The sequence below is a fragment of the Pterocles gutturalis genome, unplaced genomic scaffold (genome assembly GCF_000699245.1).
Source record: "Pterocles gutturalis isolate BGI_N339 unplaced genomic scaffold, ASM69924v1 scaffold10794, whole genome shotgun sequence".
NCBI lineage: Eukaryota > Metazoa > Chordata > Aves > Pterocliformes > Pteroclidae > Pterocles > Pterocles gutturalis.
The window spans coordinates 8,209-34,636 of NW_010133318.1; the positions used below are offsets into that span (position 1 = coordinate 8,209).

Sequence of the window (26,428 nt, forward strand, 5' to 3'; positions counted from 1 at the left end):
ATTGTCATACCCACACTGTTTGGCATGAATTGATATTTGCCCTAAACCCCTTTCTTCCACTTCCATTGCAATATACTGCAAATTAAAAGCAAAACTTTTACTCAAATTAATTTTATTAGCTCAAAACAGTTTACACTCTATAAGGAGATCTGTGATACACAATAAAATCCACATGCCAGGAATCCTTTGTATGCAGTACAAACTGAAGGGTACCATTCTACCAGTGCATCACATGTTTCCAAAAATAAAAATCTAGTGACAAGTGATGCAAACATGAAATAGGAACACTAAATAGCATGCAATGCTTTAAAAGTTTACAAAGTTTACATTACTTTACAAAAAATTCACAAATTATACTGAGACATCCAAAATTTATTTTTAATCTTGCAAGTGTAAAGAACAGTTCAAAAATTTCAGAACCATTTCAAATGCCAGTAACACTTTGGATACTTTCTTGTACTTCAGAGCCAGATTCTACAGTATCAGTTCCAGAGTGGTTTCCTGCCTGCAGTCTACTTTGGTCTCCTCTTGCTCCATCATTTGTAATTGCTATTTCACTTGCTCTAGGGATGTATTTCTTTGAGGAACCATTTTTACTTTTTTCAGCAGAAGCACCACTGGATATTTTGCTACCATTACTTTTAATATGTACACTGGAATCAGAAAATGAATGCAGACTGGTAATCAATGGCCTTACTGAGTGATGTCCTTTTGTGTGTTCATTTTGTTTGACTCTCCTCTCGGAGAGTGTTGGAGTACTACTTCGAGGCTTATCCTCTTTATTTTGGTTAATTGTTTGTGCTTCGTTTTCATCCTGTGAGCCTGGATGATACTGTTGTCCAACAGTCTGAAGTTCTTGTATTTCTCTAAGAGCAGAGAAGGCATTATTCACAACCATCTGGGATTGAAATGTGCCAGGAAGAGAAACTTGGATGTCCCCAGCTCTGTTCTGAAATAAGAGATTCCAATGAAGATACTGACACAACTAGAGAAAAAAATCCAGTATTGCAACTGCCATATATACTAAAATTTGCCAGCAAAATAAAGTTGTTACATAATACAGAAAAGATTCAGAAACAATAGCAATCACACAGCTTGTACTACCTTTCAAAGACCGCCAGTTTCAGAAGACTGTAAGGTGATAACGACACAGAGTAGGCATACTACAGTTTCACATCTACCTTGAACTTTATACTACAGAAATGTGTCAGTTATACTGTGAAGCAGCCAAACCCTAATCATGTTGAACATTCTGAAATACCTGCAAATCATTACCTTTGCTCAAAGTTGACAGTAGTGTGATCCCCATAATCTACCCCATGATACCTAGCTGCTATGAGAATCCGAACTAACCAATACTAGCAAACAAAAATAATAGTGTGTTTGTTGAAGCTTTTTGTAATCAACCTTTGCAATGTATTCTTAAAAAACACCTGAAACTCAGGCTTCTACATGTAGATGAATTAGAAAAACAATGATTTAAACAAACCGCTTGAACAAGTTAATGTCACAATGCATAAGAGTCCATCAGCTGAAAACACTGTGGCAAGCCAAACTATAACAAATGTCAAAGAACCTATAATGAGAATTACTCTTGTATCATGTTTTACTCATTAATCATGTTTTAGAAGCCCATGGTGTTCTTGAGGAATTTGGAACACTTAATAGCGAAGACATTGGTTATAAGAGACATACTGTTAAGCAGAATGATTCTTAGCATGACAGGTTTATCGAACTTGGACAAGATCGTAGGCTTCCAGTATCTTAATTTTTAATTGCCTTAAAAACTTAAGCCTGGTCTTCTCCCCCTACCCCAAGGGAACTTTATTACCTCCCTTGAAAAATCCAGAAGGTTTTCTATTTATTGACTTCAGAACAGAAACTAAAATCTTATATTGTTAATATCACAAATTCATAGTTGCCTGAAATTCATGGCATGGCCCATGTAGAAATCCAAGGACTGGACACATACACTGCAATAACATATGAGAAATCCTGCTTTTCAATAGGCATGTTGTACTACCCCCTATTATCAGACTTAAGTTTACATCATTATTAAATGTTTCTAAAAAACCTAGTCACGGTATTTTCCACTTTTAATGGATGCACACCACTACTGGAACTTCATATTTCAGAATAAGAATCAACATAATTACCACCAATGCTTTCTTCAGAACATTACAAAATACTATGGTTTCTGTTCCAAATGGTAATCACGTAAAAGGCTTACATTAATCATTGAATTGATCTGTATAAATACAGCTACAGCGAAAGATTGCAATAATAACTTCATGGATCATTTGGTAATTGTTACTTTCAGTCAGAGGGGGATAACAGCTGAAAAGTACATTAAATAGCATCAAGGACATTGCCACTAGCATTGCCTCTATAGACTTACTTTGCTATTCTGGATATGTTCTTGTCTTTCTTCTTCAAAAGACTTCTCCTTTAGCACATTAGCAGGCTTACTAAGCGTAGAATTCATTTGCGGATGCCCCAAAAGCCCAAAATCTGACTGGTCTATCCCAGCTAATACAGCAAGTTGTCCAAGTCTGTAAAATAAAGTTTAATAGAAAATGACACAAAAAAAACTTACCCTGTGAAAGATCTAAACATTCAAAACCAAAAGAAACAGAATCTGTTTGAAGCTTTGAAGACAGTATTTCCATTATTTTCTAAGCCCAAAATAGCTTAAGAAAAAAGAAAACAAGTAGCTAAAGCTATTTTCCTATCTTTGCACAAATTAGCCTGCAGGTTCAAAACTGTCAATCTTCACTCAGTGTTAGGAGGCTAAGAATGAAGTTCTCCCAGTTAGCACCGATCTGAGAGCAGGATGCTGGCAAGCAGGTTCCCTGTCAGGCAGAACAAAGATTAAAACTCTATTATTCAAGCAGAAGACTGGGGCACATCTCCCAAACTAGCATAATCTCTAGCAGCCAAATCCAATTACATGCTTCACAAATACAATCATGTTGTTTCACCTGCCAGCTTACAAGTTGGCCAAACCTACCACTTGTGTGTTTTAAGCCTCAATAAGTGAGAAGTTGCAGCCATCAATTAACAGCACAGCATTAAACTGAAGCTTATTGAGAAGAACAGTGACTGGGATTCTGCAACTTTCAAAGCAGCTCCCTATTATCGTGAATAAATGAAGGACCCCTCTGAAAGATTTAATTTTATGCCATGAGAGAGCATTTTTCCTTCCTCCAAAGGCTGAAATTCATTCTTAAAGTGATGGCAACTCTACCAATTGATTGGCACAAAATCAGACCGCAGCCCCTGGGTGAACTTTACATTAAGTTACATTATTACAATTTGGAGGCAGGGAGGGCAAATAAAATCTTCTATGGTCTTCTCAGAACATGCAGAATAGACTGCAATATATCTTCATATCATTCCTTCATTCTCCTGGGTAAGATTGCCATGCCTGGCTACACAAGCTTTACAAAACAAGTTTGACAAGCTGAAATTCTATGACAAGTAGGAAGGATGAACATCCTCTGAGAAACTGCAAGTATAATGGTAGAGCCTTAAGACAGACATTAATCAAAACTCTCTAAAATATTTCAAGTAATAATAAATAAACTATAATTTAAGTACAGAGGCCAGATTAATCCATCTAGATTTATGTCCACCAACTAGTAAAAGGGGGCCCAAGGCAACAGGACACCTTCTGAAGCCAGTTCAACTGCATTTTGAGCCTTTCCTATTTCAGGAATGCTGAGAGCTGCAGGTAATTCAATGAAGATTTGGAAACATGGTTTAATAGAAGCTTTCCTCTTGTCTGCAACTGGATTCTTGAAAGCCTTTCCCAAGGACAGATACATTAATTCAGCTGGACAGTGCTTGGATCATGTTTTTCCCACTGAGAAAAGACTGAACAGTAGGTACCTACTGTTAATTTTTCTTCCTTTGCTCTTTGTGAGTACATCCTAAAGATCTGGGGAGAAGAGGCAGCAGAGATTTCAGCAGAAACAGTAAGCCTTAAGTAAAGTAACAACCTACCCAGCATCTTTAAGGAGGTCTAAAAAAGCATGAAACTTTTGGAAAGAGTTCTCAATGCTTCCTAGAACACCTTCATCTTCCAAAATCATCTTGGCTACTGACTGTGCATGAAGAACCTCAGACAGCGAGATATTTAGATTCCTTAACCTTGCATTTTCAGTTTCCAGCTATGGGGAAGGAAAAAAAAAAAAAAAAAAAAGGTAATTTCCATCACTGTCAGTTAAAAAAACCCCATAAAATCCAACTCCACCTTTGCAAGCCTATACAGCAGTATCACAAAGAGAAATACCCAAAGTCACTGACATAACTGATATAGAGCTTCCTGTACCAGAGATACCCAAGGCACTGTTACATTGAGCTCTGTGCAGGTTTGTCTATCCACAGCTGCAATTCTGTGCTACCATAGTGAAATTGCTGCAGGCACACAAAACTGCTGGCTCAGCACTGTCTTCAGAATGTACAGAATGTTGCAAAGCAAGTGCAAGCAAAAAATTTCGCTTTCGTATCATGTTATTTTGCTTGTATTTTATTATATAAACACCAAAGAATTTATTTTACTAATAAAAAACCTTAATGAAGGCCAATGCTCTCCTTATATTCACTCCTCTGTATCAAAGGGAATGCATACCACTATATCTCTCCCCTGCACTGTGCATGCCAAAATTGAAAGTTAAGATGATCCAATTTTTCTTCACATTGATCAACCAATGACAAACTGAAAGTTGAATGATAACTGTAGGATATACAGTGCTTGAAGGAAACATTAACTCAGGCAGTCATTTAAGATTACAGATATTCAGTCACTGCTACCACAGGCTTTCCTCCTTTCATCTTTTATGAGAGGATAAAGAAATGACAGATCTGTGTAGTCCACTGTAGCTGTGAAACCAGCATCAAAATGAACAATTCTAGAAATTACTGCTACTTAGTTTATCCCTTCTCCTGAGACAAGGTGCTAGGTCCAAGACACCTAGCATGACAGAGAAAGATTTGTTGCAGTGGCTATTCAGACTAAAAAGCATTTAATTATTAAAACAACAGACATCCAGCAGAGCCCAGTGGTGCACTTCACATTACAGGAGGATGGGGATCGCTGCACCGGAGGACTACCAATGAACCTTGTAGAGTGCAAAGTCCTTTGTGAATGCCTGCTCCCTGTACTGTGGGGCACCACTTGCTGCTTAAATTCCAAAGGGTACCACCACTTCCATTCCACTCCAGATCACATCTAAGAACCAAATCCATTTATTTATCTTACACTGAACTCTGTTACAAAGAAATTCTGCTTGTTGATGCACAAGGATCTTTTTAGGTCAGCAACAACGGAAATAGACCTCACAATTCTATTTTCTATCCATTTTCTAACAGAAAATTGTTAAAAGATGTTAGTTTGGTTCTGTCATAATGCAAAACTGTGTTTCACAAGAAATGACAGCTATGGCCAACATGCTATGCAGAAAAGCATCTAACATTTTTGTTGCCTGCAGAAACAAAACTTAAAAATCAAAGGGACAGAATAAGCCAAATTAAACAACATTTGCAACAGACAGCTTTTCAGCACAAGTGATGATAAAGAAGGTGGGACACCTCAAAGAACTATCCATCTGTGGCAAACTGAAAACAGATTTAATCACTTTCTCAAGAAAAACAAACATCAGGATGCCCCAGATCACAAGTAATACAATAAATGAATGAAACACATTGAAAGAGTAGCATGACACAGAGTTCAAGGCTCTGGAATAGGATCAGGAAAATAAACATACATTACTAAACACAGATTTCATCATTGCCCTTAGGCTAGTAAATGACCCATGTGACTTTGAACTGAAACTCTGGAAGCCACCACATTAGAGGTCATTGATAATTACTTCTAATTAAGCAAGTGGATAGTTTGATTGGTGCCCCCTTTAAAAGTAAGGATTATTAACTGTTAAGTAGCATTACCTCCACTATCCGTTTCTCAGCCTTTACTCTGGCTCTTTGTTCTTCCTTTAATTTTTCCATGCATTCTTCCAGTTTCAACTGTCGTAACACAGATAAACTATAAATTAATTTATCTCAAAATGCAATGTTTTGCAAAAAAATAACACGATGAATTCACAACTAGCACACAGCATTCCAAGCAATAATATGTCTTCTACAAAAAAACGTGACAGAGGTCTACCAAGTACATAACCCTAGGAAGCCAAAAAATAACATAGGAAGGTGGAAATAAGTGACTCGCTTAACAGATTTGCAATATAACAATAGGTAACACGAGGTTATAGCACAAATCTGTTGGGCTTATGACATTGCCATCAGACATGTATGTTCTTCTTTATTTCCTCTTCTACCCCTTCGCCTTTTCAAACCTAATTTTTCATTAGAATGGTAGAATTCGTCTACCTCGTCAAAAGCGCAGATTGAGCTCCGAAAAAATACTTAGTAGACACATCTAGATTTTTAGAATATATTCTTCATCCAAGATTTTATTCCTTATTACAGCAGTAGGAATACAAGATTCTGAACTGCAAGAATTATACTCTTTCCAACTGGTTTCACTTTGTTATTCACCAAAAAAAATCAAGTTTTTTTACAAGCCCAAGCTGTTTGAGTGAAGCAGCTTAGTGTTGAATCAACAACAAAACCAAACCCAAACACCTAAAAAATATATTCTAGTCTTATTCATGAGATGCTTACACTTGTATTTAACTTTTAGTTCTATGTAATGAATCTCAGTTTCAGTTAACAGTACTCAGGATTTGCTAAGCAATCGACACATTTTCTCATATCATAGCAGAGTATTATCATCTTTAATTACAGCATCTGACGTGGAAGAACAAATAGAAATTTTTGTTCTTGCTTGCTTTAACATGGTCTTCTGGTTCCAAAGGTGAAAACTGTTAAAATTATCAAGCTGCTCTATTTTTCAGAGGGCAACCTATATGAATTAACAGTATACAAAGCTTAATTTCTCCATACACCTTGTATACAGGCATACATATGTAACATAGGACACTCCTTTGTGTACACACCTTACCATTCAGTTCTATAGAGAAGCAAAGATCAAACAGTACTGAAATCCTTTGTTTACTATCAAAACCTTCTTCAGGAGCATACTACTGCACTTCATACAAGCAATCAACTGAAAAGACTGGTGTGCAACTCGCTCCTAAGATCCGTAGACTAGCATCAACCAAGATGACCCTGGAACTAGAAAGCTAGTCATATATCATCTGAACACACAAGAAAGACTCTCAGAGGTCAGAAGGTATAGCAAAACCACATATCAAAGACAGTATTTGTGAAGAGATTTAACTGTATCTAAGTCCCATGATGTAACAAAATCTCCTTCAGGCATGGAGTGGGGGTGGAAATTTCTAATGAGAACCCTCTACAAATACCACAATGTTACTGGAATCTGCCTCACAACACATGGAAATACTGGGAGCTAGAAATCTTTTTATAGATACAGAAGCACAACACAGAAAGTAGAGACTACAATCTTCTACATTCACTTGACAAGTAAGCTAGAATCCTGTAACCTAGCTTTGAAGATCAGTCACAAGTACCACAGGCTTGAAGAATTCTTACAGTTCCGTTTACAGTGTGTATGCATGTATTTTAAAGTTTTTAAGGTGTAGGGTTTTTCTGCAAGCAACTCTACTTTAGAAACCTTAGTTCTATAGTATTCTTGTTGTGAACAGGTTTTAGACAATTCCAAAGGTGACAGCACTGACCTCCTCCTTCAAATTGCTGGTCTGTATTTTCAAAGGGCAAAGGCTTAGGAAACAGTTAAATTATCAAGATTTTTAAGATTAATTAAAATTTCAAAATCTGGGCGTTTCCTCAAATACACTCTTCATCAGAGGGAATTCTGATATTTCAGATTCCCTCTAGTGGAAGGAAGAATATTTAAGAGTTCTTATTTTTCATTTAAGCAGAAATTAAGCTTTTCATTAGCCAAGGGACTTTTTTAAAAAAGGAAAACACAACTAATACAGTTTCAGTAAGTAGTATGCTGAAAGCCCCTTTCTGAGCAGAAGGATGCAGAGAAGTTCTCAAGAACCTGCATACTAAAGTGAAAGTCTAGTCATTTACTCACATCAAGAGATATTTGGAGAGCATTTTTGGCACACTGGCAGTTCAAGGAGTTCCCATCTCTCACTGTTTATTCCCACTCCGCAATCACATCATTGTTCTAGCACAGCCAGCTGTCCCACTTTACTGAAAGGCTGTGCCAAGGCCTGCTACAGCCAAATACACTGGATTACTTTTCAGCTAGATCAGTTCCTCAAGTCAGCTCCCCACTTAAGCAGTTCTGCAGTAAGAGCTGTTTAATGACAGTACCTAAGCCCGATTAACACAATTAAAAAGGGTCCTCCACTTCCCCTCTCACATTATCAGTGACAGACTTCTACCACTTACCATGCTCCGGTTCTGCAATGCACCCAGTCACATAAGCCAGTGTGAGTCATTAAGATGGCTGAAAACTAACCTGCAAAAATATCACAGAACCACAGACTGGTTGAGGTTGGAAGGAACCTCTGGAGGTCATCTGGTCCAACCTCCTGCTCAGTCAGGGTCACCTACAACAAACTGCCCAGGACTGTGTCTAGTTTTTTTAATATCTCTAAGGATGGAGACTCCATAACGTCCCTGGGCAACCTGTGCCACTGCTCAGTCACCCTCACAGTGAAAGTGTTTTCTGATGTTCAGAGGGAACCTCATTTGTTTCAGTTTGCACCCATTGCCTCCTGTTCTGCCACTGGGCACCACTAGAAAGAACCTGGCTCTGTCCTCTTTGCACCCTTCCTTCAGGTATTTATATATGTTAATACGATCCCCCCAAGCCTGCTCTTCTCCAGGCTGAACAGTCCCAGCTCTCTTGGCCTTTCCTCATAGGAGATGCTCCAGTCCCTTAACCACCCTTGTCACTCTTCATTGGACTCTCTCCAGTATGTCCATGTGTCACTTGCACTGGGGAGCCCAGAACTGGACATGATATTCCAGGTGTGGCCTCACCAGTGCTGAGCAGAGAGGGAAGGATCACCTCCCTCTGCCTGCTGGTGACACTCCTCCTTAATGTAGTCCAGGATGCCATTCACCTTCTTTGCCGCAAGGGCACACTGCTAGCTTCTGTTCAACTTGGGTGTCCACCATGACCCCCAAGGCCTTTTCTGCAATGCTGCTTCACAGATGGTCTGCCCTCAGCATGTCTTGGTGCATGGGGTTGTTCTTCCCTGGGTGCAGGACTTTGCACTTCTTTTTTGTTGAACTACATGAGTTTTCTCCACATCAGCAAGTTGAATCAATTTGCCTTATGATCAGACAAACACGGAAAAAGACAAGAGAGAAAAAGACTGAAACAAGAAACAGAAAAGCACTAAGGGACAGAGGGGAAGTAGACCTCACAATTCAATGGTGACAAATTTGTTAGCTGGGTTCCGACATAATGTGAAACTGTGCCTTGCATCAACGTAACAAAGAGGATGGGTGAGGCACAGAAGCAGTTTGAGACTGCTTGAACATTGCTGTCAGTTATGCAACCATGGTGTAAAAAAGTATTTTGGTTTCCAAATTCAGAAAATCAGGACAATCTGGGCCTTTATAAGCACAGGAAATTTAGAAACAATTTTGGGGTAGGTTCCTAAAATTTGTAGTTTAACCTCCCAGGAAGCTCAAGTTAATCACAACTTATCCCTGCCTTACAGTTGCTCTATGCGTTAACACTACAGGTAACGCTGACAACATAGGTCGATACGACAACCCTTCCCCAAAGCACAGAATACTGGCTGCCTCTGCAGTGTGTCTTGAAAGTAATATTCCTCCCTCTCCAAACACCAAAATAAATACATCAAGTGTTTTGTGAAAGCACCGTACTTGCTGCATAGTTGGTTTTGGCACTATATGCACGTGACATGGAATTCCATTATTCCAGACACAAAGCTCTGGATGACAGCGTTGAAGCCACTGCACAGCACAATGTCAACATCTTGCACACGAACAGTGGTATGAAATCACCTACAAAGAAGAAATCCACTATACACCTTTAAGTCCCAGCAACACGTGAAAAGCTTGAAAATCTTCCTGAACAAAAGTTCTAGAGAGAAAAAGGGTAGGCCTAAAGAAAAGTATACATCAGCGGAAAAGAAAGGTAGGTAGTCACTTACGCCGTATGTGTACAGTCCTTTTGCCTTCCCCAGTAACTCTAAGCCACCCTGACTCTCCCATTACATACAGATTTGCAACAAGTTTCAACTTCACTTACACAAAGACTATATTGTAATAATATTTATACACATGAATGGTTCATTCATCCAATGTGGTGCTCTATGACAATCACCACCAAAAGCAGCCTGACTGTAGGTCTCATTTTTAGCAGTATTCATTTGGAGGCAGTGTAGACTCTCCAAATAAAATTCAAATCCTAACACTGCAGAAACAACCCAGTTATTCTGCCTGAGGGAGTTACTTTATAATAGCCCTAGATTACTTCAGCAGCATCACTGAGCAACTGAAACACAGCTTTCGTTTTTCCCTCTTATAAGAACGTTCCCTGTCAAGACATTTGCAGCAATAGCCAGTCTTGCTACTGCTAGTTATTTAGAATGATCAAAATAGTAGAGGGAATAACAAAATGCAAATGAAAAAGTGTGTTACCAAGCACAATTATAAAACAGAGTGCTTTAACACACTTTCAATTATTTTTTTATTATTTTTACACAGCAAACATTAAAAATATTTTAGCTCTTAGAAATAACATTAAATTACATTTATATAGGAAATACTTGGAAGGAAATACTACAGGCAACACACTGATCAAAAGATTTGTGAACTGTGATTCAAGACCGGAACAGAAAAATTATACATATTGCAGCTATGTGTATTAAGTGAAGTTCTTCCTTATTATGGCCCTGATTGGACAATATGCTTATAGAGAATACATCTTCACTAGAACTACTCAGAGACTGGAAATCCAGTGCATATTTGACACACATCTTTTGAAATGGAAGTCTATGTGACATAACACAGGATAATTAAAAGTTTTTCAGAAGTCCTACTCCATGACCAGGTTACTAGCTTAACCGTAATTCTCTGAACAAAATATGGTTTAATGGATACAACGTGCAGTCACAGAACATGCCTCTTACCTGTAATTGTTGATACTTTGTTACATTAGTCTTATCTACTGATTTTGCCAAATCAGGATGATGGATAACATCATCTAAATCTTCTGTGTCCTCAGTTTCAGATGCAGAAGCACTTTCGACTGTCACTTTCACAGGAATACCTGTCTAATCACATCAGAAAACCACACCCACTCACAGCATTTACACAGTGCAATAAAAATCAAAGATTAAATAGTACCAAAAGCTTGAGATAAATGCAACCGTTTCCCAGAGACCCTTACAATGTATATACATTGTCCAGCTATGCAATTTTGAAATAAATTTGCATAAAACAATACTAATAAGAAATCCTATGTGTGCATCTATTGGGTATATGTGGCAAGGATTTAGTAGCAGGGTCCTGCAGGGTTGGTCCCTATGAGGAGAGGCTGGGGCTGCCCCAGACAAGACACAGCCAGTTCCAGCCGGCTCCAGCTGACCCACCACAGGGCACCAGGGCACAACTGAGCCCCGCAGCCGCGATGGTGGCACCTCAGGGAAAGCATATTTAGGAAAAGGCAAAATTGCCAGAGAGGGAGAGGGAGAGAAAAGGAGTGAAATAGAACAGAGGGACCACCAGGCCAGTAGGAGGAGGATGTGCTGGATGGTACAGCTGACCCCCACTCTCCAGCTCAGGGAAGACCCCATGCCAAAGCAGCAGCATAGGCCAAAGGAGCTGCACCCCACAGGAGCTGCCTGTGCCGGAGAAGGTTTTGCCAAAGGACAGCAGCCCATGGGAAGCCTAAACCAGAGCAGGGGATAAGTGTGCTGGGTTCAGCAACCATCAGGCCCTTCTGTGAGCCAATTTAATTCATCAGCACACACTAACACACTTCTTCAGCTTTTCTCTGGAGGGTGGGGCGGTGTGGGAGACAGAAATGGATGCAAAGGAGAAGGAGGAGGAAAGAAGGGATCTTTTTTTACCCTGACGGTATGTTTACTACAGCAGTTCACAGATGGGTTCAAACAGAAATATGTAGTCCAAAAGCAAAAGGAGGAAAGAGAGGAAGGGGGAAGCAGCACCTTCCAGAGAAAAAATGCTGCTAACTCTCCTTATTGCCTCCGGAGGGATTGTGCCCATACTCAAACCCAGCTTGCTCATAAGGCTAAGAAACCAAAAGGTAGTGATACAAAAATAGGAATAAAGTAAGTATCAAAGAACTTTCAACCAAACGCTGACATAAATTATTATTTTGCACTTCTTTGAGAGAGAAACTTTAAAAGTATGATCCAGTCTTAACTTTCAGACAATAAGATCCTGTTAAGAACACTTTCACCTCTTTTCAGGCATTCATCTACTACATAAATCATCATATGAGAGGGAGAGTACCTGAATCTTCACTGGTAGTTCTTCAGTACTATCCACTGGCACCCCTCTAAAGTTAGAAAAAAGCACTTTTGAGGAAAGTAAGTTTATAATGTCAGTATTGCTACTTCTATTTCCAAACACAGAATTCTAGGACAGGTGAAGCAGTAAAAGTGAAAACAGCATCAGAGACTGCACTGTATGCCTTTAACACTCATTATAGCCTAACACTCATTATAGCCTCATTTTGTTCTAGCAGTACTTCTACTTAATCATGAATTAGAGAAACATTACTGGATGCTGATGTTAATGTCTTCAATAGGCATCTCACTTCGTTAATTACGATGAACTAAAGTGAACATGAGAATCTGGTGTTCAGCATTTTGAATCACAAGTTTTATAAAAATACTTATGATAGAGCATTAAGAAATTTTTTTGTTAAAAGATTTATATAGCCTCCATTTTGAGAGGCCAATGTCTAGGGAATGCATTAAAAACAAAACAAAAAAAGTTTCAAAAGGAAGCAGGAGGCTTCCATGTGAAACAATTTTTCTTTTTCGTTTTACTTCACAGGGCTTAGATAATCACAATAATTATGTTGGCATTGGGAAAGATGGAACAGAAAGAAGAGATGTAAAAAATACATAGGCACCTAAAACTAGATGTCAAGTCAACTATACTACAAGCTTAGAAAACTAAATTGCATCTTCAGCTATGATAAATCTGATAAATCATTAGTAACTAGAGAAAAAACAAGCAACGTGGGTTTGTTTGTGTGGGGTTTTTTTGTTACACCTGGATATTTCTATGGCCATCAAATTATATCATTTTGTGTATATAAAAAACTTTCTGGAATAGAATTTATGTAACATCCTCAAAATGTATATAAACATTTAAAATTATGGATGCAATAGGAAATTCTGTGTGTAATTTTCAACTACATATTTTAGAAAGCTCACACTGCCCTCTATTAAATTTACAATGGAGATTTTATGTTTTACTATTTTGCCTTGTACTATGAAAACCTTACCTGCATCTCTTTGCACGTTCTGCAGTTCGCCAGGGAAGGAAGCCTTTTGTGCCCGGTGGTAGTGGTTTTGGTGAGTAACTATCTTTCACAGATGTATTTTTTTTCCCAGGACTAACAGACTTTTTAGATGTTAATCCTGCATTGAACAGCAAGAACAGGAGAAAAGATAATTCATTACAGTTAGTTATTTACATATAATTCACATCTTACTGTTTGTAAGTAAAATCTCCTATGTAGTAAAAGGGACTGTAGGAAATCTACCTTTCAGTATAATTTTGCTAAAGTGTTCAAAAACTTTTGTTTTGCTTCTCAAAACGAGGAGTGAACAGTTTATCTGCTTGTAATTATAAGCTCGTATACTTAACTGTTATGTTAGGCTGATCTAAGTAAGACACTCTGTTATTCAAAAAAGGAATTAATGTTTTGTAGCTAAAGAGGTTTATTCACATTACTAATGTCAGATACCTAACTCCCATTGTCTCAAGTGGAAGCTTAAGGCAGTCCACGTAGACAGTAAGGATATCTATGTGCTTCAGATTGCCCTCTAGTGGCTTTAGTGTGAAGAACGTTGGTTTTGCAACTGACAAAATGCTTGAAGCCAGTACTCACTTAAGCCGGTATCTTCACTTAAGAGGAATAATAATGAAAAGTCATGTTGACTAGTCCAGTCTTTTGCTGTTGTTTAAATCATACACTGTCACTCAAAGTAGATTCAGAATAAACACCTAGTGTGGATGATCACTCTACTCCAGGTGCTATCTAAGTTAAAAACTAACAAGCCCAGAAAACCGTTCACCTAATATTTCATACAGTTAAAGCAGTGAGAACTCAGGTTATTGTTTCTCTAAGAGGAATAAAACAACTAATTTTGTAACGGTATAGAAATGCAAAACTGTGTTAATGGGATTCGAAATTTCTGAATTTCAGTTTGTTCCCCACAAGTAAACAAGATTGTTTTAAAGAGTCAGGAGGTGAAAACTAACAAACAAACACCAAAAAACACCACACCTATATTTAAGTCAGGCATTTTCTTCCTCCATCACCCTGACCATCACAGGTTATTTGTACAAAGACTTCAATTTGATTTATGCTTACCGCTCTGCTTCCAGATAACTAGAGCAAAGATGAAAGACAGCCAAATGTATTACAGTGAAAGTTTTAGTAACTTATTAAAAAAGATTTAGCATATAGCAGCTATCATAACTAAATTACAGAATTCAAGATACCTTTGTTATTTTAAACATACTATTTATAGTAGATTTACATGAAGTTAAAAAAAAAAATCTTAAAACATTTTGTACATCAGTAAAAAATGCATGCTTGTTTGTTCTGGCAGAGGACAATCTGCTACAGAAAGGTTACAACACCAGAAAAACTAGGCAACTTACTACCACCAAGCTTCCTAGAAGTGAAAGCTTGTGGAGAGGATGCACTCAGAATAATGTGCAATGCTTCCACATATTTAGGTTAGCATATCCTACCATTTTTCCAGCCACATATCTAACAGCACTAAGAACAAGAGCAAGTTTCCTACAGAAACTACTGATGGTAGAAGACACATTATCAAATTAGGAATGGAATTTTTTCTGAAGACAAGTATTCTGCAAAACTGACATTTAAACACATCGCATATCTTATAATTAAAGCTCTTAAACATTAAAAGATTATTTTATAGACAAAATTTACTATAGTAAAAGAAAATAAAAACAGTATTACCAATACGAATAGTAGCTTTTCCTTTTCTACCACTTCCTAGGACAATAGTTCTTTTCTTTGGTCTAGTTTTCAATGCATCCTTGGAAGATGGAGACATCAGCCACTTATACTGGATTTTTTTTTTTTAAAGAAAAGACAAATTGTTTTAGCAGCTGATATTTAAAGATGTGCTCATTTAAGATTAGAGGGGTTTTTGTCAGACATATGAAGAACACTGCTCATTACAGAAAACTTAATAAACTGTAAAATTAAGGAAAACCAAAAATCCCACAAAGCCCCAATTCAAACACAGATGCAATGCAAGTCTGAGTGCTATATTATCAGAAAGTGTTCCCAGAACACCACTGTAATATCCCATCCAACATTTTCCTTTCTCCATTGCAAAACACTTCTCCTTTTATAGTAAAAAAAAAAAAAATTGCATCAACCCTATAAAAAGGAAACCCTAGCTTTTGCTTTTCATTCTCAGCTGGCTTGCTAGGAATGACTGGCTCAGGCCAAAGTTCTCCAGAGTAATAAAAGCTTCCCTAACATGATTTTGTATTACCAATAAAGTCAGCAGTTTAAAAAATACAAAGTTTAATTTTCACTGCCTGTAATGAAAATTTATCCTTACACAGTAAAAGCCTCCAATCTAAAATTAAGACATAGCAATAATCAAAGGCAATTTCTGTACTTCAAGCTTCATTTCCTTACAGCAACAGTTCTATTCTTAAAGGTTCCTCTTTCCCCAATAAAAGTTTTATTATTCCACATAGATATTGTTAAGTTATACTATCACTTATTTTTCAGTATGCATCAAGCTATAGTTAGTACAAAGTGTAGCACTGAAGCACACAAAGGAAATGCAGTTGATATTAACACAAAACTTATCTCAGACAGCCCTAAAGGCCGCATCAGAGTAGGAACAGTATGCCACTGTTATTTCCACCTAATGCAAAGGAAAGATTAAATTACTGTGCTCTAACTAACCAAGTTTAGTCCAAGTTTATCATTGATAAGGAAAAACGGATTTTTTTTAAACTTTGGACTCAAATAATCTTTGTATAAATTTTGCTGGGTCTACAGCTGGGTCTAGCTCCTGAGACAAGTGAACTGCTCATTTTAAACTAAATAGATGGAAAGAGTAAAATTAAATTGTAAACTTCTAAGAGCAAGAGTATCTTGTTTTATTACACATATAAAAGAGCAGCTATACTAGGTTAAACCTAAAGTTCATCTAGCCCAGTAGGCTGTCTCTTGTGTAGATGCCTGCTGCTGTTGTACAACATCCAAGTATAGAGATGGCAAACATATTAAGACAGTGTTGAAAAATTACTAAATCCTTGAGTTCAGACTATGAAAGCAACTTGTTTTACAGACACCTTCAGTGGATTTTTCCTTTAAGTTATTCAGTCTCTCTCAGAATCTACACAAACTTTCACCACCTATCACATCCTATCATATCTACAATTACAATCCATTATACTAGCTGCTCAGTGCTGCTAGGATAGTACAACTTTCCTGTGTTTTAGCTGCCCATCAAATTTAAAGAGTTCAATTAGCAGTAGGCAGGTCATCTTGAAAACCCAACCCAAAAGGCAAGCACCTACATGCTACTGAAAATCAAAGAGAAACAACCAGTTCTAGTGCAGAACAGGATGGAAGGGTTGCTGTGACTGGTATCCAGTAAGCAAGGAGTGACAGTACATTACAGGCTATTTGTGGCAGCCAAGACATGATCTTTTGTAGTTACAACGGCTTATTATTATGAGGCCAGTCAAAAGCCCACCAAACTTCTCTTTGTAAAGCAACACCCTAATATATTTTCTGCATAAGCAAAACCATGGAGCTGACACAACAGGTGTCATGATAAGATGGTACAGAATATAGTTCTACCACTTCTCAGATACAAACAAATTCAACACCTTGCTGAGTTTTACTCATGGAATTATGACAGTTAGACTTTGGCAGCATAAATAGCTGAAATTAGAGGCAGATAAAACTGGAGGCAGTACTAGGGATGATGATCCATGCAACTCTGTGGGTGAGATATGGTATGAGTTAGGCCACTTGCAGCAAGAGTAAGCAACAGATTACTTTCACACAAACAAACTACATCTTGCACCTTGTGTTCAAGAAGTCTCTACACACAGGCTAACTTAGTCTACTTAATTCTTCATTTTCTATCAATATTAGATCTAGATCTCTAGCAACTACCATTGGTAAAGAAAAAAGAAATTCACACTAAATTAAATAATTTCAAAGACAGACACCTATGTTTTCTCCCCTACAAAAAATGGACCAACACATCCTTTTGAAACCTCACAGGTTTGGAGGCAGTACACAAATGACAGAATGAAGCAATGTGTGTGCTAACTGACTGTATTCTTTCTGTCAAGCTTAAGCTACAAGAAACAAACATTTCTTAAATTTGTAAACTTACTCTATAATGGATACTCCCTTAAAAAAATCATGGAAAATCTGCAAAATAACTGAGATTTTTGTATTATGCTAAACTTGCTAAAATCAAAAGAACCAGAGCGTTGGTTACACCCATAATTTAAAATATGTCATTAGGACTCTCACAAATACAATCTTAGGTTACTTTTCCTTGTACATTTTTTTAAAAATCATACAGCTGAGTTTTGATCCCTTAAAAAAAAAAAACAAAACACCAACACACTACCAACACCCACATACAACACAACAAAACCCCACACAGCTGACTTTCAGTATAGAGCACATCAAGACCATACCTCAAATACTCTCTTAATATCCCGTTATTCTGTAACTGAGCTCAAAACCAACTGTAAATCCTGGATTAGGGTAGTAACTACTTCAGTTTCAAAATAATATCAAACTCAACGTAAAAAGTTTGCATTCATCTTACTGAACAGGTGCATTATCCCTTTTTGAGTGTCTGCACTGTTTCCATGATAAACTGCAAATATTATTCCATAGAATCATAGAATCACAGAATCATTAAGGTTGGAAAAGACCTCAAGGATCATCAAGTCCAACCATCAACCCACACCACCTAACTCACTAAACCATGTCCCTAAGCACCACATCTACACGTTTCTTGAACACCTCCAGGGATGGTGACTCCACCACTTCCCTGCACAGCCTGTTCCAATGCCTGATCACTCTTTCAGTGAAGACATTTTTCTAATATCCAGCCTAAACCTCCCCTGGTGCAACTTCAGGACATTTCCTCTTGTCCTATCACTTGATTGTGATCAGCACCCACCTCACTACAACCTCCTTTCAGGTAGTTGTAGAGAGTGATAAGGTCTCCTCTCAGCCTCCTCTTCTCTAAACAACCCCAGTTCCCTCAGCCGCTCCTTGTAAGACCTGTGCTCCAGACCCTTCACCAGCTTCGTTGCCCTTCTCTGGACCTGCTCCAGCACCTCAATGTCCTTCTTGTGGCGAGGGGCCCAAAACTGAAAACAGGATTCAAGGTGTGGTCTCACCAGTGCTGAGTACAGGGGCACAATCACTTCCCTAGTCCTGCTGGCCACACTATTTCTGATGCAGGCCAGGATGCCGTTGGCCTTCACAGCCACCTGGGCACACTGCTGGCTCATGTTCAGCTGGCTGTTGACCAGCACCCCCAGGTCACTCTCTGCTGGGCAGCTTTCCAGACACTCTCCCCTGAGCCTGTAGCCTTGCAGGTGGTTGTTGTGACCAAAGTGCAGGACCCGGTACTTGGCTTTATTGAACCTCATACAACTGGCCTCAGCCCATCGGTCCAGCCTGTCCAGATCCCTCTGCAAAGCCTCCCTACCCTCAAGGAGATTAACACACCTGCTCAACTTGCAAAGCCTATGAAATAAAGAGTCTAGGCTGGGTTTTTTTGTGGAAGAAGCAAAGTTATTGAACAAGTTCGCGGTCAGCCCCTTTTTCATCCATATTTTTAATGAGGTATGAATAATTACTAGTATCACCAATACAACTTCAAGATACTACACTACCTGGATGAATATAAAACAAATGTCTTGAGTTGAGCGATCTCTTAGTATATGAGAGACGCCTGAGAGTTGCTTTTTTTCATGATTCAACCTTCCAGCCACCTTAAGCATCTCCAGGGAGATGCTGTTTTCATGTGATCCCTGCCACACTTTGCAAGTGTTGATTGCATCTGCCAAGGAGAAAGACTACTCCTTCACAACCAACCTCAGTTTCTCAAAAAAAAGTCTTTAAGAGATTGAACTGGGGAACTGTATTAATCTCCAAGGAATCCTACACACAAACTTCTCAGTTTATTAGATACTCCCTACAGATCCACAGCTCTGACTTTTAAGCCTTTTCAAAACCGAAAGAGCAGTGAGTTCCAGAACAAAAACTGGGATTGTTGCAGCTCTGTGAAAACAAGAACAAGAGTACACTCATTTGTTCGCTCTGCCCTTTAGGACTGAATCAGATTTCTCTGTTATAAACAAAAGACTCAGTATTTAAACAGTGTATCTAATCATAAGTGGTCCAGCTATTCAGTTTATGCACATTATTGTATACGCTATGTACTATTAGGTAAAAATGGCAAGGGTTACTGCACTTCAGCTAAACTCTTGTTTTCTTAGATGGTTAATATTGGAAAGGATAGTCATGAGTAACTGTCCTGGTTTCAGCTGGGATGGAGTTAACTTTCTTCATAGCAGCCAGTGTAAGGCTATGTTTCGGACTTGTGCTGAGAAGAAGGCTGATAACATACTGATGTTTAGAGTTGCCACCAGGACAGTCAAGGACTTCTCAGCTTCTCTGCTGTGCCAGTGTCTGCTCGTGCAGGAGAAGGTAGGAGGGAGCACAGCCCAAATTATTATCCTAGGATTCAACCTTAGGTTTAGGACTGAGACCCAAATTGGCCAGTGGTATAATCCACGTCATGCCCAGCATATAGATCAGGCTCTGTCTGGAAATTCTCTCTCTGGGTCATCTCTCTCTCTCCCGGGGGCATCTTGCTCTCTCAGTTGGCTCTCAGTCTCTCAGATGGTTGGGCACTTATCTTTTCAGGGTTGCAGCTTCAGGACCCTCCCTGCTCTGGGATCATTAGCTAGGAACGGGCTGAGCCTTGGTCACTGGGTGGTGAGCAGTATCACTGTGTATCACTTATTCCTATATTTGTATATCACAGAATCACAGAATGTTAGAGATTGGAAGGGACCTCGAAAGATCATCTAGTCCAATCCCCCTGCCGGAGCAGGACACCTAGATCAGATCACACAAGAACGCATCCAGGCGGGCTTTGAATGTCTCCAGAGAAGGAGACTCCACAACCTCTCTGGGCAGCCTGTTCCAGTGCTCTGTCACCCTCATTATTATTATTATCATCATCATTATTATTTTCAATTTTATTGTAGTTTAGTCATTAAATTGTTCTTATCTCAACCCATGAGTCTCTTATCCCCTTACACCTTTTATTCTCTCCACCATCCCTGGGAGGTGGGAGGTGAGCAAGCAGCTGTGTGGTATTTGTTTGCCACTAGCTGGGTTCAAAACCACAACAGTAGCTTAAAAAAATCTTAACTATGTAAACTATTGACAAAAAGTAAGTTTCTAAATAGATTTCTAAAGTTGTGATTTCATTTACTTTTTAATAAAAAGTTGTTATCACCATGTCAACAAGAAAGACACATGTAGTAGAAAGCCTTCCGGCAGTCCAGCAGCAATATTTCCTTAACATTCTATAGTAATGCCCAAGTATACACACATATATTTTCTTTTCACTAAATGCATATCGTGGTTTTATTACATCTTAAATTACACAAGAAAACATACAAAATGCCCAATAAAATATCATGTTACTGACAGATTTTTTTTTTAGTTTTTCCCTTCACAGTAGGTTTTTTTGGTTTTTAAACTGCTTAAGAGTCAGACTTCTGTTTGTAACTAGAATATCTGATTCATTCAGAATAGTTGTCCTTTAAAACAAAAATGCAATGGCAACTACCCCAAGCTCACTCCAAAATGCCTAACACATACCTCTGAATTAGCACTATTTCCATTCATAAGAACTCGTTCAATAATGTTTTTCACCATAACGTGATCTAGAATGAATTAAGATATCTTATTAAGAACTTGCTGTGTGAAACAAGTACTCATGCAAAGAGATCATTAAATAAGCAGTGCACATTACCTCCCCTGCTCCTTTCCCCTATTCTAAAAATGTTTAGCAAAATACTACTGCAGGTTTTTGCCTTAAAGGCAGTTTATCTTTCCCCCCAGAGTTACTGAAAAAAAAACCACACACAAAGATACAAAGGTAGATACAGATACATACCAATTAATGGATTTTTTCTTATGTCAAGTACCACTAATGTTGTATTCGTTCGAAGAGCACCTAATAATGACCTTGCTCCTTCATTGGATATTCCACACTGCTGCAAATCAAGTGCTACAATGTTTAAGGAGGTAAAAAAAAATATATTCAGTGGCATAACCTGTAGTCAGTATTTAACACAATTAACCCACACCTCCTGAAAGCCTCCATTTTATAGAACATGAAGTATGAGAAAAGCGGACATGATGGTAACAGCCATCTGTAAAAAGAATATTACTTTCAGAGAAGAAAACTAGAAATTTAGACCAGTATTACAGATCAACATCAAGAAATAACTGCTAAGCAACTGCAAAGGGATGAATACAAAAATCAGAGTTAAGTCACTGTTCTCGACAATTCTTGGTAGATACAATATTCCCAGGAACCAACTAATCCAACTGCTCAAGGTAACATCATATATACAAACACATAACTTAGGTCTAAAAAGTATGAGTCAGCGCTTCTACAAGTTCATTGCTTGCACACATCAGTAAGTTACATGGTCACCATGAAAGAGTACTATCATGGCTTTGGCCATTTATTTCATGTTGCATGTGCACAGTACCACTGAATGGTTGAGGTTGCAAGGGACGTGTGGAGGTCATCTTGCCAAAACCCCCTGCTCAAGGAGGCTCACTTAAAGTCACTTGCCCTGTACCATGTCCAGAAAGCTCTTAAAGATCTCCAAGTATGAAGACTCTTCAACCACTGTGGGCAGCCTCCATCAGTGTTCAGTCACCCTCAGAGTAAGAAAGAGTTTCCCAATGTTCAGGAGGAACCTCCAGTGTTTCAGTCTGTACCCACCTCCTTTTACCCTGTCACCAAGCACCACCAGAAAGAGCCTGGCTCCATCTTCTTTACAGCCTCCCTTCACATATTTACATGCCTTGATGAGACCCACTTTGAGCCTTCTCTTCTCCAGCCTGAACAGTCCAGCTCCCTCAGCCTTTCCTGACATGAGATTTGCTCTAGTCCCTTCATCATCTTAGTGGCCCTTTGGTGGACCCTCTCCAGTAGCTCCAGCTCTCTCCTGTATAGGGAAGCCCAAGTGTGACCTCACCACTGCTGAGTAGAGGGAAAGGATCACCTCCCTCAACCTGCTCACAAGTCTCTGCCTAATGCAGCACAGGACATCATTTGCCGCTTTTGCCACAAAGACACTTTGCTGGCTCACAGTCAGCTTGTTGTCCACCAGGACCTCCAGGACCCTTTCTGCAAAGCTGCTTTGCAGCCACACAGCTCCCAGAATGTTCTGGTGAATGGAATTACTCCTGCACAGGTGCAGGACTTTGCACTTCCCTTTGTTAAACTTCACAAAATTCCCAGCATCCCATTTCTCCAGCCTGTTGAGGTCCCTCTGGGTGGCAGCACATCCCCACCTTCCCAGGGATCCAAGTAAAGCTGACCAGCCTGTAGGTCTCTGGGTCCTTCTTCCCAGCCTTCTTCAAGACAGGAGTGACATTTGCTATCCTCTGGTCCTCAGGCACCCCTCCCAATCACTGTGATCCTTCAAAGACTACTGAGAGTGGCCTCAAAATGGCATCAGACAGCTCCCTCAGCACTTGTGGATGCATCCCATCAGGGCGTATGGACTCCTGTACATCCAGTTTGCTTAAGCATTCTCTAATCTGATCCTCTTCCATCAGTATGCATGTTATCTATCTGTACACCTGGCATCAAACACTTAACCTGCTGAAATAGTTTTATAGTTTGAGCCATGTACAGAATGCCATGACTTACACCACCACAATTAGTCATTTTATACAGATATACTGTAGAATAAGTTACTTCTCCAAAATACAAGAGGACAATACTAGATGACACAACAGTATTCAGACACCTTGATGATTCAAAAGAGGCAAAGAAATTTCTTTTGAAAAAAGATTACTATTTCCTCCCTAAATTGCAAGTTACTCTTCTGGCTATATTTGCTATAACTGCCAATTTTAAGTTTTCTGCCTGCCACCACTGTGTCTTAAGAGTCAATGTTTCACGTTACCTTTTAGCCAAAGGTCCTCTCCTAGACAGTCTGCAAAGGCACTTGCTCCTCTATCTCCAACAAGCATGTTGCAGTTAAAAGTAATCCGCCTCAAGCCGGTCATATAGTCAAGGTCAGGTCTCCTGTAACGTAGGCTTTCAGCCCAAGCTTCACCATGTCTTTTCATCGCCTGGCACTTTGCAAACAAAGAAGCTGTTACCAAGTGCAAAGGCAAAGCCATTATCGATGACAAGAAGATCACAAGTTATCTTTGTAATTGACATTTAATGGCTTGAGTGCTGATATAAGAAACACAGTTATACCATTTCTGAATTGAAGAAATACAAGTAATTTTTAGACAAAAGAGTTAAGTCATGTTTGTTCTGCTCATCCAATTTGCAATGCAAATTATTAAGTATGGCCACAAAACATCTCATTACCTTCTTTTGGCAGACACACACTTTCAACACATCTTCAACAGGAAATACACACTAGGAAATTATGTGCTTTCAGGTAAACCAATGTTAATATCAGTTAGAATATTGTACTAGTCACAAGCTTACTAATCAGTCAATTAGGAGCTTTTAAACTGTAACCTCAATTATTCTTACCCAATGTGTAAGAACACTTAAAGACATTTTTCAAAATTTGTGACAATGAAAGAAGCACTCCCCAAAACAGGTGACAGACATTTACAGCCCTAATCCTCATTTAAAGAGAACAGATCAGTCCGAACTGTTACCTAACTGACATTCACTAAGAAATAGCATATTTAAATCCCACACCAGTAAACTAAGCTACTTTTGGCGTACAAAATCACAAAATCCAGAAGGACCATGCACATACTTAACTTCAGTATTCGTATATGCTGCTCACACAGTGCTTTGATGGACTTAGAGCTTGAAAGTAACAGAAAAAATCAAATGTATTTAAGTTCTTGTGAACATTTGGTTCTAAGAAAGGTGATTAAATTACCTTTAATACATTTGCTATGTGTTCTGCCCCTCGCCATGTGAGGCTACATCCTGTGAAATTTACATATCTGATAGTGGCTGAATTCTTTACACTCTGACAGATTGCTGAAGAAAACAAAAGCATACATGTTATTCACACACACCACAGCCAGATTATCAGAACACACTTTTTCACTGCCATGTTAAGAAGCCAAATCAGCTTTAATAGGTAAAAGCCTTGACAAAGAACTGGTGTTGAAATACAAAGTATATTTTAAGTACATTTAAAGTGTTCAAGATCATATATTTCTAGCACAAGTGTTTAGCAAAGAGTATCTGGACAAGCTAGAATACATTTTATTTCAGTTTAATTATGTAAATAAGAACAAATCATGAGAGTTAACCTCCTATATCATGACTGTTTTAAGTAAAAGTATAAACATCATTATAAAGTAGTGTGACTATTTACTGGCATCAAGCAAAGAAATTAAAGTCTTTAAATTTTGTTATGTAGAAAAGTAGAGACTGTTATTTTAGTCACTATAGACAAATTTAAAACAGTAATTGAAATACTGAAAAACTTACCTATTTAAAGGACTAAAAAAGAGAGAAGTATATTTATACATTTCTGATTCTGAACTTACTTTCTAGTCCGCCATCTCCAATTGGACAGTGAGCTAAAGAGACACTCTCCAGAGATGAAGCTGCGGCCAAACCCTTCAGAATAAAAACAATGTTTGTTAACTAGTGTGAAAAACAAAAATACAGAGAAAAGACCAAATCATTCAAACTGCTCAGAACAATTTGTGCTCCCTACAAGAAACTCTAGGGTGTTTAGAGGAAGGTCAAAAGAAGTCAACCTCAAAGCTGTTTAAGCTGGTTAATTTCTTTAGCACAGGAGAAGCCATAGCACACTGGCAACAAGCAGCAACTTCCTTTCCTAGAAGCCACTCACAAGCAAACTGCAGAATGTTCCAATAACACACCATCAAGACCTGTTTTTATCTCCTTGGTGTCCCACAATTTTCCTTGTCATGTACATGCACTGTAGTTTCAGTCAAAATCAAAGCTATATGCCCCAAACACATGGCAGAGATGTTGCTAAGAACTTTCTAACAAGCCTTGATGAATAAGGGCAAGGGAAGATTATGTAATTTTGAGATATTCATTCAGCAAGACTAGGTTATACTAAACACCTCAGCAGAATAATTCATATAATGGATAACCCAAAGATGTCTTAGAAGAGGAACATTCTTGCCTGTGACAAATATTTATAAAATTTTGTCGCTACTTCTCTACATTCTAAGCATATTTTCCATTTATTTGTATACTAGAATATTCTCACCTTTGTTAAAAGTATTAGATCTCTCTCCCTCAGAAGCAAACCCTGAAGTTCTAAATTTTTTAGTACATCTGATATACATAGACAGCCTTTGATAGCTTTGCATAGGTGGCCAGTCAAGTCTTTTGATCGAATTGCTGGAATTCTCCTTCTAAAGTAAGTTTTATATCTTTCAACACCTAGTAAACAACAAAAATTACACATCAGTAAAATCCAGTCCCTGTAGACTTAAAAGCAATCACAATCACACCATACTTTTTTGCTGCTTTTCTTAAATGGAAATAATTCCTTAGGTATTACAATTCCTCCCCTCACGTATTCAATCACAGAAAAGCTTTATGCAACAAATTCCAACATGCATACATCAACATGTCTTTTACAGTCATCACAACAAACCTGATTCTCCAAGACCATGTTGATGAAAGCTTCTTATTCCAATAGAAGCCAGAGTCTTATTATGCCTGATAGCATTCAGAAGTGGTGCCCAATCAGCAGCTTTGATGCGATCTACAACTAGATCAAGAGCCCCCTCAGTCAGGTTAGCCTTGACAGCTTGCAGTGGGACAGAGCCTTGAAGAGCACAAAGATGTTCATAATGCGAGTAGAAATCCAGCATGCACTGTCTTCTCATTTTGACTGACTCAATCAT

General features: G+C 38.5%; 1 protein-coding gene across 1 annotated transcript; it reads right to left on the reverse strand.

The window, feature by feature from the left end:
* Positions 1–424: 424 nt before the first annotated feature.
* On the reverse strand, positions 425–26,428 carry CEP78 (centrosomal protein 78kDa). The gene is made up of 15 exons (XM_010081188.1): positions 26,176–26,428; positions 25,783–25,958; positions 25,082–25,154; positions 24,460–24,563; positions 23,506–23,680; positions 21,468–21,581; positions 21,170–21,234; positions 15,209–15,317; positions 13,493–13,628; positions 12,487–12,532; positions 11,139–11,282; positions 5,950–6,027; positions 4,006–4,172; positions 2,399–2,552; positions 425–949 (listed from the first exon to the last, which is right to left on the reverse strand). The coding sequence occupies exons 1-15, from the start codon at positions 26,426–26,428 to the stop codon at positions 425–427; spliced, it is 2,319 nt and encodes a 772-aa protein (XP_010079490.1).

Excerpts from the sequence above, each read along its gene's own strand:
- CEP78 (XM_010081188.1), bottom strand. The coding sequence starts at position 26,428 with ATGATTGAGTCAGTCAAAATGAGAAGACAGTGCATGCTGGATTTCTAC. Across the intron at positions 6,028-11,138 it reads CAAAGTATCAACAATTACAG|TTGAAACTGGAAGAATGCAT; the intron begins GTAAGAGGCATG and ends GTGTTACGACAG. Across the intron at positions 4,173-5,949 it reads CTGAGAAACGGATAGTGGAG|CTGGAAACTGAAAATGCAAG; the intron begins GTAATGCTACTT and ends CCTTCCCCATAG.